Source organism: Xenopus tropicalis, chromosome 8 (genome assembly GCF_000004195.4).
Source record: "Xenopus tropicalis strain Nigerian chromosome 8, UCB_Xtro_10.0, whole genome shotgun sequence".
NCBI lineage: Eukaryota > Metazoa > Chordata > Amphibia > Anura > Pipidae > Xenopus > Xenopus tropicalis.
Genome location: NC_030684.2, coordinates 96,419,648 through 96,436,592, shown reverse-complemented (window position 1 = coordinate 96,436,592; position 16,945 = coordinate 96,419,648). Strand labels below are relative to the sequence as shown.

The 16,945-nt window shown below is 37.1% G+C and overlaps 1 protein-coding gene across 7 annotated transcripts in view; it reads right to left on the bottom strand.

The window, feature by feature from the left end:
* Positions 1-1,729: 1,729 nt before the first annotated feature.
* The window catches only part of eml2 (echinoderm microtubule associated protein like 2), a 62,861-nt gene continuing 47,645 nt past the window's right edge, over positions 1,730-16,945 (bottom strand). For all 7 annotated transcript variants that reach the window (XM_031892389.1, XM_002936583.5, XM_031892388.1 and 4 more), the window contains 8 exons: positions 16,759-16,890; positions 14,642-14,709; positions 13,013-13,101; positions 8,656-8,753; positions 7,130-7,217; positions 5,070-5,165; positions 4,283-4,413; positions 1,730-3,879 (listed from right to left, as the gene is read on the bottom strand). In XM_031892389.1, the coding sequence (XP_031748249.1) occupies positions 3,754-3,879; positions 4,283-4,413; positions 5,070-5,165; positions 7,130-7,217; positions 8,656-8,753; positions 13,013-13,101; positions 14,642-14,709; positions 16,759-16,890 (828 nt within the window). In that variant the 3' untranslated portion in view covers positions 1,730-3,753. The remainder of the gene's footprint in view (positions 3,880-4,282; positions 4,414-5,069; positions 5,166-7,129; positions 7,218-8,655; positions 8,754-13,012; positions 13,102-14,641; positions 14,710-16,758; positions 16,891-16,945) is intronic.

The window sequence follows — 16,945 nt, the reverse complement described above, 5'->3', positions numbered from 1 at the left end:
TTTTATTTCTAAATTACACTGTTTACATAGCAAATAATTCACTCTACCATTTAAAAATGTTATTCTTGAACCAACAAATGTATTTTTTTAGTTGTAATATTGTGTGTAGGTGCCATCTCAGTGCATTGTGCCTGGGTCTGAGCTTTCAGAAGGAGCCAGCACTACACATTAGAACTGCTTTCAGGTAACCTGTTTCCTACTCCCATGTAATGGAGGAGTCCCAAGCCGGACTTGGCTTTCTTACTCAGCAGTAAAGTGTGACTGAAGTGAAGAGCACAGGTCACATGGCTGTGGCACCCTGGGAAATGAAGAATATGGCTAGCCCCATTTGAAATTTAAAAATTAAATATTAAAAAATCTGTGTTTTTGAAAAATGGATTTCAATACAGGATTCTGCTGGAGAAGCTCTATTAGCTGATGCGTTTTGAAAAAAAAAAAAAAACACATCTTCCCATAACAGTTATCCTTTCACCCACCTGACCCCATAGGCAGAGGGTGACTTTTTTGATTGGCTAAAGATCGGCCATACTAAAACAGACTGACCAAAAGCTAATGTGAGATTCGCTGCTGGCGTAAAAATGCCCCAACTACCTCTTGTGGTTCCCACTGACTTACAGGGATATTGTGCAAAAGTGGGAGTGCTTTATTTCCCCCTAAAATGTTAAGTAAATATTCATACATTCAATTTGCCAAAGTCGCCCGAAGTTTCCTCTCAAGGCGACTTCGGCAAATCTTTTTTCGTCGCCGTTACGACTTTATCGTAAATTGTCGAGACTTTTTCGTATTGAGCGCTCGTAACCGGTATATTATTCCATAGATAGCATGCAGTATGTGCTTACAAATGCATATTCTGTATCTCGGCTCTATTATATAATACACACAAGACACTATTCGGCTCTTGTATTACAAACACCCTGTACATCACTGGACATTATTTTTTACACCCTGTATTTCTTGTGCAAGACATGCGTGACTGACAAATGCACCAGTGTACATATATCTACGTGCTATTCTGCTCCTCAGAAATTTGTATTTTATTATTCCTGTACCCCATGCACCAAACTCACTACCAATACCAATTTGAAGCAAAACATTGGAAGTACCCCCTGAACCTGGTAGAGTTTTTGGCTCCCCAAAACAGCACTCACTGAAACAAAAGTGTTTAAATAAATCATTGGCTAATATACTGTAGCATATGGGGAGGGTTAGTTTATTTTTTTGCAGTCATTCTTATTGGTCTTTGGTCTGTCCATTGACTCCTTTTATGATGTCATAAGTTGGTAATAATTGGTCCTCAAACATGATTTATATTAGATAAAAGGCTCAGTATTTGCTGACAGTTGCTGTCTTGCACCTTTAAGTTTCTAAAAAAAAAAAAAACTTAAAAGCATTATACTATAGTTGTTTTCAAGGATGTATGTTACTATACAAGTTGAATTTACAAAAATGGCCAGTACTAGATAAGCCAGTGTATAGAAGCTATTGCATAATGGCTGACAAAGGATGCTTCAAACGGAAGGGCATTTCTTAGTAGCTTAAATGCACCGAATGTCTTAATGTCCTATATATTGATAATGGGTGAGTGCAGAGGATCTCTTGTTGTTGTTTCTATGTATTTTGTGGTCACAACCTCATTGCACAACTTTCCCTTTTTTTGCTAAAGGATGCTTCTTTCTTAGTCAGTGCTACAATGAAGATTCATTATAGGAAAAAAAAAAAACAAAGTACATTTAGATAACAAACTTCAAATTTATTATTTTTTTCCAGATACATTTTTCCCCCATGTAAACAATGCATTTTAACAATCAATGCACTTAGCAAAGTTAATGTCTATGTAAGCCTTTTAATAAACCTTCCTATGACAGGCCTTGATGTCCATATCAACCTATTCAAGTGTGAATTCATCTCCTCTCCCCCCCTTCATGCAAATTCATGACATTAAAAAGATTTTACCTTGTTATGATGCACTTTAAAAAAAAAAAAGACCAAAACAGACAAATATACAATAGACATGGAAATAAAACGTAAGGCATAGCCTTATTGTTCATTACGCTCCATAAAATGTACACAGTGACAGCTTAGCACAGTATTGGTGATACACGTACATGAATATATTCAAAACAGTTCCTTCATAACCAAATCATTGCAACAAATTTTATTTAGTCAAAAGTTTTATAATATATATATATATATATATATATATATATATATATATATAACCAACGGATTTCAAAGTGCCATTAGCAAGAAATATAGGAAATGCGACCCACAAAAAGGCACTTAGATACATAAGCCTTTATTTTATTACCACTGGCATTTGTGCCAAGCCATAGAATGCATGTTCAATATTAATGTAGTGAGACTTTTTCACTGCCAACACAGAAGCTGGAGTAAGGACATGTGTGCACCTGAGGAGAGAAGCAAGCATAGGGACATGCTGTACTGTTCTATATTCTCTGCTTGCCTGCACTAGGCCAACTATCTCTACTGTTCATCACTGTAGTAAAGGGTAAGCACCCCAACACCCCTTCAAATATACTATTCTATACCCTCTCTTTTGTAAAGCTTCTCACCCCCAATCCTTAAAACATAATAGCACCTACGTAGCCCCAGTGAATGGCCCACATCACCTACAGTACTCCCTTTCACACAGACTATTTACACAAAGCCACTGCTAAGGCAGAGAATATTATCTTTAACTTTTCAATTTGACTTTTTTTTACGTTTTTCATTACGTAACATTCTATTTGCCTTTCTCCAAAGTGAAACTAAATATGCCACCTGAAGTTTCAATTGTAATCATTTATTGCTTTTCTTTCTATTCAGACCTTCTCCTATAAATGTTTCATTTAGGCACCCAGACTTGCAGAACAAAACAGAAAAATATTTAATTCACAGCCCTCCAGCTATTGTATTAGTACCCAGAGTATTGTAGCACAAACTGGAGATGTACAGCATGTCTCCTATAAATAGTTGTAAAAACCCAGATGGACTGAATACACTATGTAAATAACCGCCTGCCTCAGGTAAGGTCCCCTCGCCTTCCATAGTTAGTGCACTTGCAGCAGCTGTATGGGTCCTGTGGTGCAAACATCCAGCTAGTAATACCGCTTAAATACTAGAATTACTTTGGAAGCTCAGTAAAACCATTTGTATGTTGCTTTATAAGAACAGCTTTTTGCTACAGCTTTGTGGCAGGTTGTTAAAAACCAATCAGAAATGAACAGGAGGATATTTCTATCAATGGCCAATACATGTAATAAGCATGCTATAGGAGGATGGGAGAATTGTATTGCTCAATGCAAACCAGTATAACTTGCCAGAGGTCACACACCTACATGAAATACATTCACATTTCCCAATCAAGACGCATGCAGCACCTGGCTGTATTTCCCAATGTACCCAAGCTCTTTGTTTCAATACTGTCAATGGCAAATCTAGAAGTACACGAGGTGTGATGAATATTTTAGAAAGGCATGTTGTAACACAAATTTACAGTACATTAGACATTTAACATTACTCATTAATACAATGTAAACCTTTAAGCTTTTGTATATGATAATGTAATGCTTTTCCTGTCTGAAACAATTCTAAGTATAGATGGCCCCCATTGAAAGCAGAGAAGTGACATTGATTTGTCAGCGCAGGACACCAGTATAAAGAGGATTGTTCCTGAGTTTGGTTTTAACAAAGAATTCTGAGACACTGTTTGGTACAGTCCATGTGTGCCCATACTGCCAAAGGTCTGCCTCTTTACACAGCACGCCACTGCATTATACTCATGTCCTTCCCGCCAGTAGAGATTAGATGACGATCGTCATATAAAAAGCTGACATTTGTTACATGGCTGCTGTGTCCACCATAAGCATGACCAGATGCCTAAAATGAGTGAAAAAGGAGGTTTTATAACAAATGCAAATAGTCGGAGTGCTCCAAACAATTTTTTGATTTACTTTTTCTTTCAACATTTCAAGATATTAGCAGTTTTTAATAATGATAATATGGAAACAGTGCCACCTGCTGGTCATTTCTGCTGTCTAACTCGGTCAAGTTAAATCAGCAGTAAATTTTCTGACAGAAGGAACATCTTGTGATGTTGCTCTGCTTAAAAAAATGCAGTTCTAAGCAGAACATCATCACAAGAAATTACTTTTCTCTGGAAAAATATTTTCCAACTACTGTAGTCAGTTGGCCAAAATGACCAGCAGGCGGTTATCTGGGGTTTACATTCCCTTTAAGAACAAAGGGGAAAAAATTAAAAGCTACGGTGTCCACAACTTACCCGAAATTGTGAGCATGGAAAAGAAAAGAGATGTACTTTGCCAAAATCATCCCCAGTAGCCAATAGTTTCTTATCAGTGGATCTGCATATAGCATTAAGGTCAGTTCCATCAGAGCCCTCAGGCCAAACTCCTGCAGAAGGAGAATGTAAAAGGTAGGTTACAGAAATCACCACATTAGTACTAAGAGGAGCAATTATTAAAGTGTGTCCATTCTGTTTAATATATTACAAATGATGAGCTCAACTCAACTAAAAAAACAAAAGGGGGGGGGGGTTTAATATATATCATCCACTTCACCCCTGTATGGGAATTGTACTCCAGTCTTGAAAATCAGATGCCGTAAGTCCAAACTAACAGCTGCTTCTTGAACAAAAAGCTGAGCAGGTGAACAAAATCTTGTATGAATGCATGTGTACATGGTCCCTGATAAGAGATACCAATGCCCAGCCAATTACAGTAGGCACTAGATTTTGGTAAGGTCGACCCCAAAAATAAAAAGGTCTGGCAGCTAATGCCTTGAGCTGTGTTAAATACTTTTGGCCAACTGAAATAACAGGCTTAGCGTCACATAATTACTATTCTCAGGTTTTTATATTTACCTTGGGTATATACAAATCATACAAATATAAACAATTATTAAAATGTCATCCCTCCTGCTCATATGTGGTGGATCTATGGCTATCCTTAAGTTACACACAAAACCTATGGAAGAGAAATTACAGCAAGGAAAAAAATGCATGACTTGTTTTAGTATTCATATTGCCTTAAAGTATTTCTGATACTAACCAAACACCTGGAAGCCGAGCGTGCACGTGTGCGTGACCCACTCAATATCTCTGGTTGTTTCCACACTTACTACTTGCTTGCAGGCCGAGGGAATCCCTACACAGGAAAAGGCCAATATTTAGAATGAGTCCTCTGAATCAATGAATGCTTTAAACATAATCACTTCCCAGAGCACTGGTTCAACCTAATAGTGAAGGTTGGTTACTGCAACACTCCTTTTTCGTAAGAGCCTAACGTATTTATAGAAAAGAAAAGCATCTAATAAAAAGACGCAAAAGTGCAATGTTAAGTAGGGACAAGTTGAAAATCAACATATTTGGAGTGGGCTGGTGATAGGCAGAAATATGGTAAAACAAGAAAGGAATATTTACACACACGTATAATTAGGCAAATAGTTATTTTTTGGGTTGATGTCCTTTAAGAAGATCTATCAGTGTCTTGCTTGTATCCAATGTATACAGTGTTTTGGAAGCGAGTGCAGCTATTTTCATAAATTATATATGTATATATAGTGAATAATATATCCCTTGTTGTAAAATATAAGTATATTATAAAGTCACGAGGAGTCCTATGACCCTATAAGCCGAGTGCTTTTATACAGGCCATGGAAGTACGAGGAGACTTCTAATATCCTCATTCTACAATGGTGAAACATTATTTATTATAATTCACAAAATCCAGCCCTGGAAATGACATCACTAAGCACCATTTATAACTGATGACATTGCTAAGCTTCATCTATAAGGATATAATTTACAGGATATTCATGGCCCTTGTGTAAATAAATATATATACACACACACACACACACACAGGTATAGGATCTATTATCTGGAAACCCATTATCCAGAAACCTCCAAATTACGAGAAGGCCATCTCCCATAGACTCAATTTTAATCAATTAATTTAAAAGATCCCTGATATGGAATACCTCAGGCCACAAGCATTCTGGATAACAGATCCTATACCAGTATATCATCAACTAGCAGCACAGGTGAATAACACGTTTATATGGTGCACACCACTGCTCCTTTAAAAAATATTTATAAGAAAAATTGTTAAGTCACATAGGCAACATTAATATATCAATATTTAATATACCCAAACAGATATGGATAAACATCACATCTATCCAAAGATCACATCATCTATACAAACTTAAAATATTAGCATATTAATCATATTCCCTATTTAGCTCAGTTGGATGTTGGAAGTTCTATGTATCCAATAGACTTTCCTGCATTTTAGACATCTATCTCCTTCTCGATGTAGATTCTGTACCTGTTCCAGGACGCAGAATTGGATATCAGTATCATTTGGTTTACGTGCATAGTCTGCATCTGTGTATTGGATTGGGAAGAGATATTTGCCTGCACATAATAGAAGATTTATGTTGGGAAAATCTATCCTGTACTTTTGGCGTGGTTTCTCCCTAGGGTACAGAGTACACAGAAACAAGATGTGGTGCACACAGATCAGGTAAGACAGAAAGGATAAGGGAAGACAATGAATTGGTCTAATGAGTAGCTGGCTTAAATGCTGTGCATCCCATAAGTAGTATTTTCTGGAACTGTACCGCTCTTTCCAGGAAAAACAACTGAGCCCTAGGCAGGTACCTCTGCAACTCATTGCTAGTTCCAGCCATGTGTACTCATTATTTACATTACTATACACAAACATATAGTTATGCACCTACACATGAATTTACCAGTTATCTGGAGTTAGGCCAGCTATGAAATAACTGGATCTATGTTTTTCTGTGATTTTGAAATCACTATGTTGCCAAAACCACAGAAGGCTGAATGACCAATTCTTACTGTGTGGCACAAAGCCTGTGCCAGTACCATAATTCTGTGAACCTACCACCTGTATGCTGAATCTATACTGTCTAACAGAACAACAAATCTAATTTTGTTTGTATTCTGCTTTACTGGGGCACTTGCATGAGTTTTGCTTATAAGGTCCCCACTGTCCGATCAGCTGTACCTATGTAATTATTAACAGCAGAAATAGCAAACCATTTGTTTGCATGTAGGTGAATCGTTTTTGCAAACACTTACAGTACAAGATCTCATAGTCTCCAGAATTGGACATCAAATATTGTGAATTTATAGACCAATCCAAATGAGTAATGAAACTGGAATGCCCCTAGAAATATAAAGAAAAGGAACTTACTTTTAAATATAGAATTTGCGTTAGACTGAGGTAATGCCTGACCATTAGAACTACTCTACATATAAAGTAAACACATTTTGTTCTCTGCAAAGCATTCTTAGTGCTCTCCTATTTTAAAAAGAAAACAGAGGATAAACAGAACCCCCCCAATCTTGTAGGCAATAATACATAGGGGCACATTTACTAACCCACGAATCCGAATAATTCCGATTGGAAAACGAACATTTTGCGACTTTTTCGTATTTTTTGCGATTTTTTCGGCGCCTTTACGACTTTTCGGAAATTGTCGCGACTTTTTCGTTACCAATACGATTTGCGCGAAAAAACGCGAGTTTTTCGTAGCCATTACGATGCGCTCGTATCTTGTCGCGACTTTTTCGTATTGAGCGCTCGTAAGCGGCGGGCGAAACTTTCAGACTTCGCATGATTTTGGAAGCCTCCCATAGGACTCAATGGCACCCTGCAGCTCCAACCTGGCCCAAGAAAAGTCACCATACTGAAGCTTGAATGAATCCGAATCTTTCGTACTCGGCGCAAAGGCTACGAAAAAGTAGTAACTCTACGAAAAAAATCGCCAGATTTTGTGCAACATTCGGAATGGCAACGAAAAAGTCGCGACAATTTTCCGAAAAATCGCCAAATACAGATCATTACGAAAAAAACGCAATCGGACGCATTCGGCCCGTTCGTGAGTAAGTAAATGTGCCCCTTAATGTGGTGCTGGTTTCACTCTCAGCTAAAAATCATTACTAAGTTTAAAAATAACCCCTTTATTGGAGCTCCCTGTAGATCTATTACGGTCCCCATCTGTGTTTTAAATAAGGAGATGGGTGTGTTCAAACGGTCCCTGCCAGAAGCACAGTAGAAGGGGGACAGCCAATCACAGCCCTGCACTCACACAAGCAAAGATAGGCTTCAGTTCCCCATCAGGACAGCCTAGCTGCTGACTGCTATCCTACAGTGCAGGTTCTGAGTGTTGCTGGCCCCCCTGCACAGCCTGGGAAATGAAGCAGCAGCAAGTGGAACAGATGGGTGGGACTAGTAGGGGTTTTGCAGAAATTTTCAATAAACCAACCCAAAGCAAAATTTTGTGTATTAAGCACAATAATAATGAAACATTCTTGTTTTTCCACACAATATGTCACTTTTAAGGTCTAAACCAAAGAAAACTTGTTAAATGTAATCCTTTAATACATGCAGGGTTCCTACTAGTTATATATAGGCTTTACTGATTAAGCAATAGAGCCCTCTAATTCAAATTTTAAACCTGATTTGAAATAAAAGAACCTACTCCCGGGACGCCCCATATGTGGTTACATAGATTAATATTAAATGATATTGCTTTGGTGTTTTTGTTGCTGTTCAAATTTCCCAACATAAAAGACAGAAGTGAATATCTTAATACACTTACTGAGCATTTTCCAATTCGACTGTATTTTCTTCCGTTCTCATTAACAGCATATATATAGATGTAGTTGTCATGGGAACCAATTGCAAGAAAATTCCCATCTATTGAGAGAAAAAGAGGATTGCAAAATTATGAGTCAGCAAAGACAAATTCTCAGTAGGCAGTTTGCTCAGTATTTTGGTCACATTTTTCCCATTTCCTTTAACTTCATTATAGCATCTGCCTGGTACCCAATGATATAAAAAATCCTGAAAACCTTTCATCCCTTCTGTTAGAATAATAAGCTTCTTAAACTAGTGTAGATAGATTTTATGATAGGGTTACAGAAATATGCACATAATGTAAAAGCAAAGCAAATGTCTTTTAGTGGGTTCAGTGACCCAATGAATATGCACATAGGCAGAACTAACTAAGAACATTTATCATTTTATACATGCTTTATATATAGCAGTTATCTCTCTTGGGTTACAAATAAATGCAACTTTACTTATAAAGCACTACAAGGATACATAACACTGTACTTGTCATGTTAGCCATGAAGTCCAGGCAGGCACATTTGGATAAAATATATATGTTAGTATACATACCATTAGAAGGGTTTTATAGTCTGTACAATGAGCAGACTTCTTTTGGGTTTAAACCATAGAAACCAACAAGCTGGTATTGATTTTTAAGCAGTTAAAATATTTAAAGCAACATTTGATTGGGTTATATGAGTTACTATAACAAGAAAAATATTGCCTGTTTCCCTACTAATCTACTAATCTTTCTGGCATTGGGGGCTGAACCATGTTCTTCAGTCTAAAATTGTGTATAAGTCAGAGCTCTTCGTCTCTAGGCCAGCCTTTCATATGGAGAAAAGTAGGTCATCTGTCATTTCCATCTACCACAAGAAGGAAACATGCAACAACGAATGGGCACAAAGAGTTGCGAAAGGGCAGCAATGAGGTATCCAAGGCAGGAATGAAATGAGAAACATAAGTTACTACAGAGGGAATTGTATTGAATTATGAAACTGGATACTGCCAATAAGGGATTGAATGAGAATGTTAATTTCAAATGCTTTTTGTAATTGCTCTCGTATTATAGGTATGGGATCCTTATCTGGAAACCCGTTATCCATAAAGTTCCGAATTACAGAAAGGGCATCACCCATAGAATCCATTTTAAGGAAAAAATTCACATTATTAGAAAATATTTCCTTTTTCTCTGTAATAATAAAACTTGATCCCAACTAAGGTATAATTAATCCTTGTTTGAGGCAAAACAGTCCTATGGGGTTTTTTTTTAATGTTAAAATGATTTTTTAGCAGACAATTCATGGAGATCCAAATTACAGAAAGATCCCTTATCCGGAAAACCCCAGGTCTCGAGCGTCTTGGATAACAGGTCCCATAGTTGTACTAATTATTAATTATTTCCTTCCTTCCAGATTAAGAAAATAAGGTAGAAAATTGCAGTTGTTTTGCAAGGTAGTAAAAGCCATACGGTAACAACTTTCTTTTGTTTTGATTTATGTTTGCTAAATGAATTTTGTGCACTGCTTGTTTTTTTCCTATTAAATATTAACAGGAAAATGGACTTTATGTGATCTACACCTATAGTTCACTAGCAATCCTCTCTTTTAACTATTTGGGAACATGAAATGAGTTATATCACCATGGGAGTGTCTGCAAAAAGCCTAACAAACAGAGTATTGGTAATTTCAGTAATTTGTGAAGCTCTGCATATTTTCTGAAGACCTCAGACAAATGTTGAGGAAGCCTCATTACTGACTGTAGTCATAACAGTGCATTACTGTTAGCTTGGGTACAAATACAGTTGCATCAATAAACCAGCAGGAAACCTTTTTGAAAGCTTTAGCAAAGAGGCTTCAGATTTAGGAGGCTCAGCAAGTGTCTCTGATATGGTAGCATTTTTAAGCCCACTAGCTCGGGCTTCCTAGTCCTGCTCAGGACTCCCTTTCCTTGCCCATCCAAGCAGCAGCAGCAGCTCCTGATGCAGGCAAGACTAGGATTTCTGCTCCCTCCTAGCAAGGTATAGTTGTTCTGTTGAAGCTTCCTGAATTAATGTTTAATTCAGTTCCAGCCTTCAGTATTTTTCCACTGTGGCACTGGCCTGGGCATTTCCCCCTGTTGGGGAAAGAAGGATCTCCAGATGAACAACTCTTCTACTTTTATCAGAACGTCTTAGCTTCTGTGTATCTGACAGGAACCTTTACTATAGCTTACTATGGAACTGGATTTTAAACCAATAGAGCAGAGATTGCCTGGAACAGTTAGAACCTGGTAAATGCTATAGAAGCATCTTTAGGGGGAGTTATCTGCAATTGATCTGTCATCAGCCTTTAAAGCCTGCTCAAGACAGGTGTTAAGTACAGGGATGCTTTTGCACCTTCTGCCATACTTTTAACGTAAACATGGCACAAAGCACAAGTTGTACTTCCTATGAGTTGTAATTCCTAAGTGAAAGAACACTAAGGAGCAAATGTATCAAAATGTGAGATTAAAGCTCACCATAGAAAAATTCACCCACTTACTATTTATAAATATGCTTCTAAAAATCTAGAAATTCTATAAATTAATAGAAAGTGGGTGAATTTTTCTATGGTGAGCTTTAACATCACATTTTGTTAAATTTGCCTCTTAGTGTTTGCATCTTTTAAGAACCAGTGTAAATCCTGGAAAACTAAAGTAGATCTACTAAGTATCCTTACTCATCAAGGTGATACCTGTTTAAAAGAAAGCCGGCTTGATAATAGCATAGAAATAAGTATCCAATACTTTTCTGTTGCAATGCCCTTCTCTTTGGCCACCTAAGAAAAGTCTCTATGTATAGCACCAGGATTATCTCTGTCCCGTGGTTAAAAAGGACACTGTAAATTCCTGCTATGCTAAGCCACATCTAGATTTGAGGGGGGAGTATTTTTTGGCAAGCTAATAATTCCTCAGACTATAAAAGGAAAATGATGATTTACTACTGACAATCAACTCCTCTGACTGAAAGTCTGTTACTTGTGATAGATCTGGAGGTTCCAGAACTGTAGGAAACTTTAATGATACTGCTATTGCTCACAGACAATGTCTCTGTGAATGTCCTATGCGGTCAACAGAAAACAAGGGACTCCAGGCCTTGCATACACTGCCACCTATTCTCTGCATCTTTAGGCAGACAGATGTCATCGGGAAATAATGGTCTTACTGGTAATCAGTCGTCCTACAACTCCAATTATACTTGGATTTTCTGGCTGCAGCACCATAAGCCTATTGTGGACAACTCTCAAGTAAGCTAGTCTCTTGAAGTTCCTTTCCAAGTACCTGTCTCTAATATCCATATCAGCCAGTCAAAAAACTATAGCATACAGAGAGAAGAGAACAGGGCAGATCACAGAACCCCGAGGTAACCCCACACTAAGATGAAATAGGAAAGAGGGTTTTTTAGCAAGAGCAACAGAGAAGGAGCAGTTAGAAAGGTAAGTAAGAGAACTATGATGCAGCTTGATTACGGATACCAAGGAGTATATGCAATAGAATGCAATGGCCAACAGCATTAAAAAGCAGAGCTCCAGAATAATAAGTATAATAATGACCTTGGCAAAGTGGAGATTGTTTGCAACTCTGCATAAGGCCATCAGGAAAGGCAGCACTTGTTTAACATGTTTACTTTTGTTACATTTTCACAAAACGTAGGAAAAAATTTAACCAAATATTTCATTTACTAAGCAATGCTCAAGATTTTCCTTTTAATTAAATATATTATATATCGGCACTGGCATTTGGATTGGATATGAACTACGACTTCTGCTCTTCAGCCTACATAGATCCGTGGTAATTTGTTGATCATCAGAGGTAGCAGAATACAGCAGAGATAGCCTCTACTTTACCAATTATTTCCAAGAAATAACTAGGATTAATCATCTAAATAAAAAAAAAAACTGTTGCCCCAGTGTCTGACCAACTGAAGTAATTGCTAAAAATTTTTTCTGCTTACAACAAAAAATCTGGTCATCCCATTAGCCAGCTGCTGCACTTCTCTGTCACTCACTTATTCATCAGCCTGTGAGCAGCTATTAGTATAAAGTAAATAACTGCTTATTCTGTATGTACAGACATGTATATTTTATTCAGTGTCACTAAAAAGAGCAGTGTAGATTTTGTGACTTATTTTTAAATCACAACTTAAAAATACTTTAGTTTTTCTTAAAAGTTTGCCATATTTAGTAATTCTCATGTACAATCTCCAGTTAAAAATTAATAATTATATTGCCCACAACCTGATATCTTAATCCTGCATCTTACATAATAACAAATAATATAATAAATAAGTGAAACAGTTTGCAATTTAACATGTAAAGACAGACCTGGTGAGTAGCACATAACAGACAACTGCTCATTGCCATCCGTATGCACAGTGACTAAATCCTTTGTTTCTGTGTCTAAAACAAACCACCTGCAAAACAATGAATAGAATTAGTCATGGTGTGACTGCATTATGGCGCATTTCTGTATAATTTCATGTTATTCATAGTCTTTCTTCTGAAGATTGAGGAATTGGCTTCTAGGCTAGTACAGGAATCATCATCCTACAGCGATAATTACCTAGAGAAAAAAGGTTGAATTTTCCCCTAAACATAAAGTGACACAGTCATGTTTCTCCAATAAAAGGCACTGCGTCAGTATCACTTCTAAGGAGGCCTGCTTTATATATTTTTTCTTCTCCATCACTCCACCTGTCCCGTATTGTCAGAGGGGTCTGACAATCCAACACTGCTACACTTAGGGGAATATTTATCATGATGTGTAAAAAGTGGAGTGAAGCATTACTGGTGATGTTGCCCGGCGCAACCAATCAGCAACTAGATTTCAACAGTTAGAAAACCAAAGCAAAGCATCTGATAGGCTGCTATGAGCAACATCACCGGTGATGTTTTACTCCACTTTTTACACAGCATGATAAATATACCCCTAAGAACGGGCTGTCTGTATTCTACTGTTAGTGACGCTGCTTTGGGGGGTGGTAAAATCCTTCTACATGCCCACAAGGATGAATGGAATTAGTTAACACCTATGCTTTTGTATGGTGAATAGTATAAAACCACACAGAATCACCTTTGCTACTAAAGAGTATGAATAAAATTAATGTGACACAATGACATTAATAGGTGCTACCTGTATTCCAAAATCCAAAGTAGCCATGTTCCAAAGAAATTTCAAGGTATACTCCAAAAAGGTAAAAGCAAAACCACTGCATTCCCTCCCCTCTAAGAAAACATGTGAGACATGAGACAAACATAGCTTTGCTTTATAACAAATAGTGTTTTGGTGCTCTCTGCATATATCTAGCACCTTAATGTAAGAACATGAATTAGGAAATGCTTGCTAGGTTCTGGTCAAGTGGAAGCAGACATTCTGTATGTTGCACCGTACGGATTTGTCCTTATGGATACCAGGATGGCACCCACAGCATAGTGCCATAATCCTGAGCTTTACTTTGTAATATTCCATATTTTATACATGTTGTTTGACTCAGACTAGTGATGAGCTGTCTGCAGATAGTGTTTTGCTGGAGTACTACCCTAAGCAAGGTTTTTCTAATAAACTCTAATCTTACTGGCTCACATATGAACTGTGTATTATAATGTTATGCAAATTAGTCATAATAGTTGGTCCAAAACTACAGAAAAGTGCAACTGCCGGCCTAAAATAATTATTTGACCAGATTCCGATCCAAATCAGTTGCATTAGATTTCAGTTTTGCTGAAATGGAATGGAAGTCTGTAGTGTGGGAGGCTTTAAACTGGTAGTTACCAGTTACCATTGGCCCTTTAATTACCAGTATTCTATTTCAAGCAACATGCTATACAACTTACTAAATTTAGTTTTTACAAGGAAACTAGACCTCAGACAATGAAAGAAAATATTCTTACGACAGATGAGAGAAGTACAATTTCTTAAAATACATAGGAAAATAGAATCTCAGTATTTCTCACCTTCCAGTTAGAGTTCCAATTGCTACAACGGAACCGTTTGGATGGAACCCGGAGGATTGAGCTGGATCCTTGAAAGAAAATATAGTTACATTTATTAACAAAACATGACAAATTTAAATTTCATTCCCTGTTCATTCAGCCACTGTTTGCCTCTCTCATTACATGATGATATTAAATCATCACAAGTGAGTCCTACCCGAAGGCATGGACACCGATGCTCGTGTGTCCAAGGCATCAGCCAACAGACAGCATGGGCCGACGCTAGGGTGAGCCCCACCAAGTCGTCGTACTCCCCTTCGCCTTGCAGCTAAGGAAAGTCCTTGTTTACCCTGGGTTCTGCCAAAGCTTCCCCCAGGGTGTAAGTCTTGGCCTGGGGTCAAGTCCAAAGGACTATGACACCCATCCATTGGTGCACAAATCAAACACACAAAAAAAAAAAAAAGTTCTGAAGTGTGCTGGTGCAATGCCATTGATTGCTTGATTGGTAAGGCTCCAGCTAGTGGCTGGAAAAAAAAAACCTTCCCGCCCGCCTAATGTCTGGGGCAAAGGAAGTGCAGCATGATTAGGCAGAAGATGCATGTGCATAGTCCCTGACTAAAAATGAGTCAGGCACATTCCCTCATGGGAACACAGCTCCTCTGCTTTCATCAAGCTTCCACTTGCCATCCCAACGGCCAGAGGACCAAGTGTTTCTCTTTCAGTAATGAAGCCAATAACTGATGAGTATGGGATGCACGCTAACATGAACACCAACTACCTAGAAATACCTCCCGGTGCCTTTCAATTTTAGGGAGGGATGATCACAAACCCCTGTATTTTCTGTTTTCTAACCCCCCAGTTCTTCTCCCAGTACCATTGGACGGCAATATTCATAAGGATGAATACAGTTATTTACATTTATATGGCACGCACGCACACACACACACGTACAATATTTGAGGCTGTTTAAGTTTGTGGTTAATGACACAAATTGCAAAATGTTCATTATTATTTTTACCGTATTGAGTAAAACAAGATCCCTCCCATTTTTGAGAGAGCCATTATTGAAAGTTACCTAATAGCAGTCAAGCATGCAAGACATTTAGCCAAGGGATCAAGGTTTCACTAAAGAGTTTGGACCATATTTTTTGTAAGGGGGTTGTTCACCTTTTAAATTAAATGTAAATATGATGTAGACAATGATATTCAGAGACAATTTGCAACTGGTTCTCACTTTTATAGCTTTTGGAATTTCAGCAGTTAGGGTCCAATTTACCCTAGCAACCAGGGAGTGGTTGGAATGAGAGACTAAAAGATGAATAGGAGAATATCTGAGCAGAAAGAGAAGTAACAAAAAGTAACAATAACAAAATTGTACCCCTCAGAGCAATAGTATTATAGTGTGATGTGATCCCCATTTCAAAGAGGCAGAATGCAAATCATTCAAACTCGATAAAAAAAATAAAGAAGACCAATTGAACTAAGGTCACGTTTGGCATGCTACCTCTTAGTAAACTACAACTCTACAGAATTCTTGGTCATTCGGGCATTTGATTAGCTCCATAACTAGCTTTCATTTTATAAATTAGAGAATAATATATATATATATATATATATATATATATATATATATATATATATATATATATATATATATATATATATATATATATATATATATATATATATATATATATATATATATAAAAAGGCTGAGGCACACACTTATAGGGATAACAACCTATATATATATATATATATATATATATATATATATATATATATATATATATATATATATATATATATATATATATATATATATATAATATTTTTTTAATCTCTAAGAATTACACCTACTAAATAACCAATTTGTCAAGAGACCTGAATAAAATATGCATCATGCTTACTCATATGTATTTAATGGGAAGCTTGTGGTCAATAATACACACAAATGTATTCTGCGAACTTGTAAAGCTCAGTTACAGCTGGTAAAAACTATTCTTGTTGTCACTTTGTAGAGAAACACAAGACACTTTAGTAGAAACAATTTATAATACACAAATATCTTAAATATATATTTATAGCAAATCTCTCTCTCAGGAAATAACTTGCTTTATCACAGAGCCCATACACACCTCAATGATTTTTGTCCAAATAGGACGATGGCTGGTGGCATCCCATAATGTAATTTGCTTGTCTTGACCACAGGTCAGGAACTGAGGCTTCAGTGAATGTGCAGCAAGTCCCCAGAGCTCATCAGTATGGCCCTTTAAAGTAGAGAGACCGATAATGTAAAAAATAAAGAAGACATGATTGGGATAG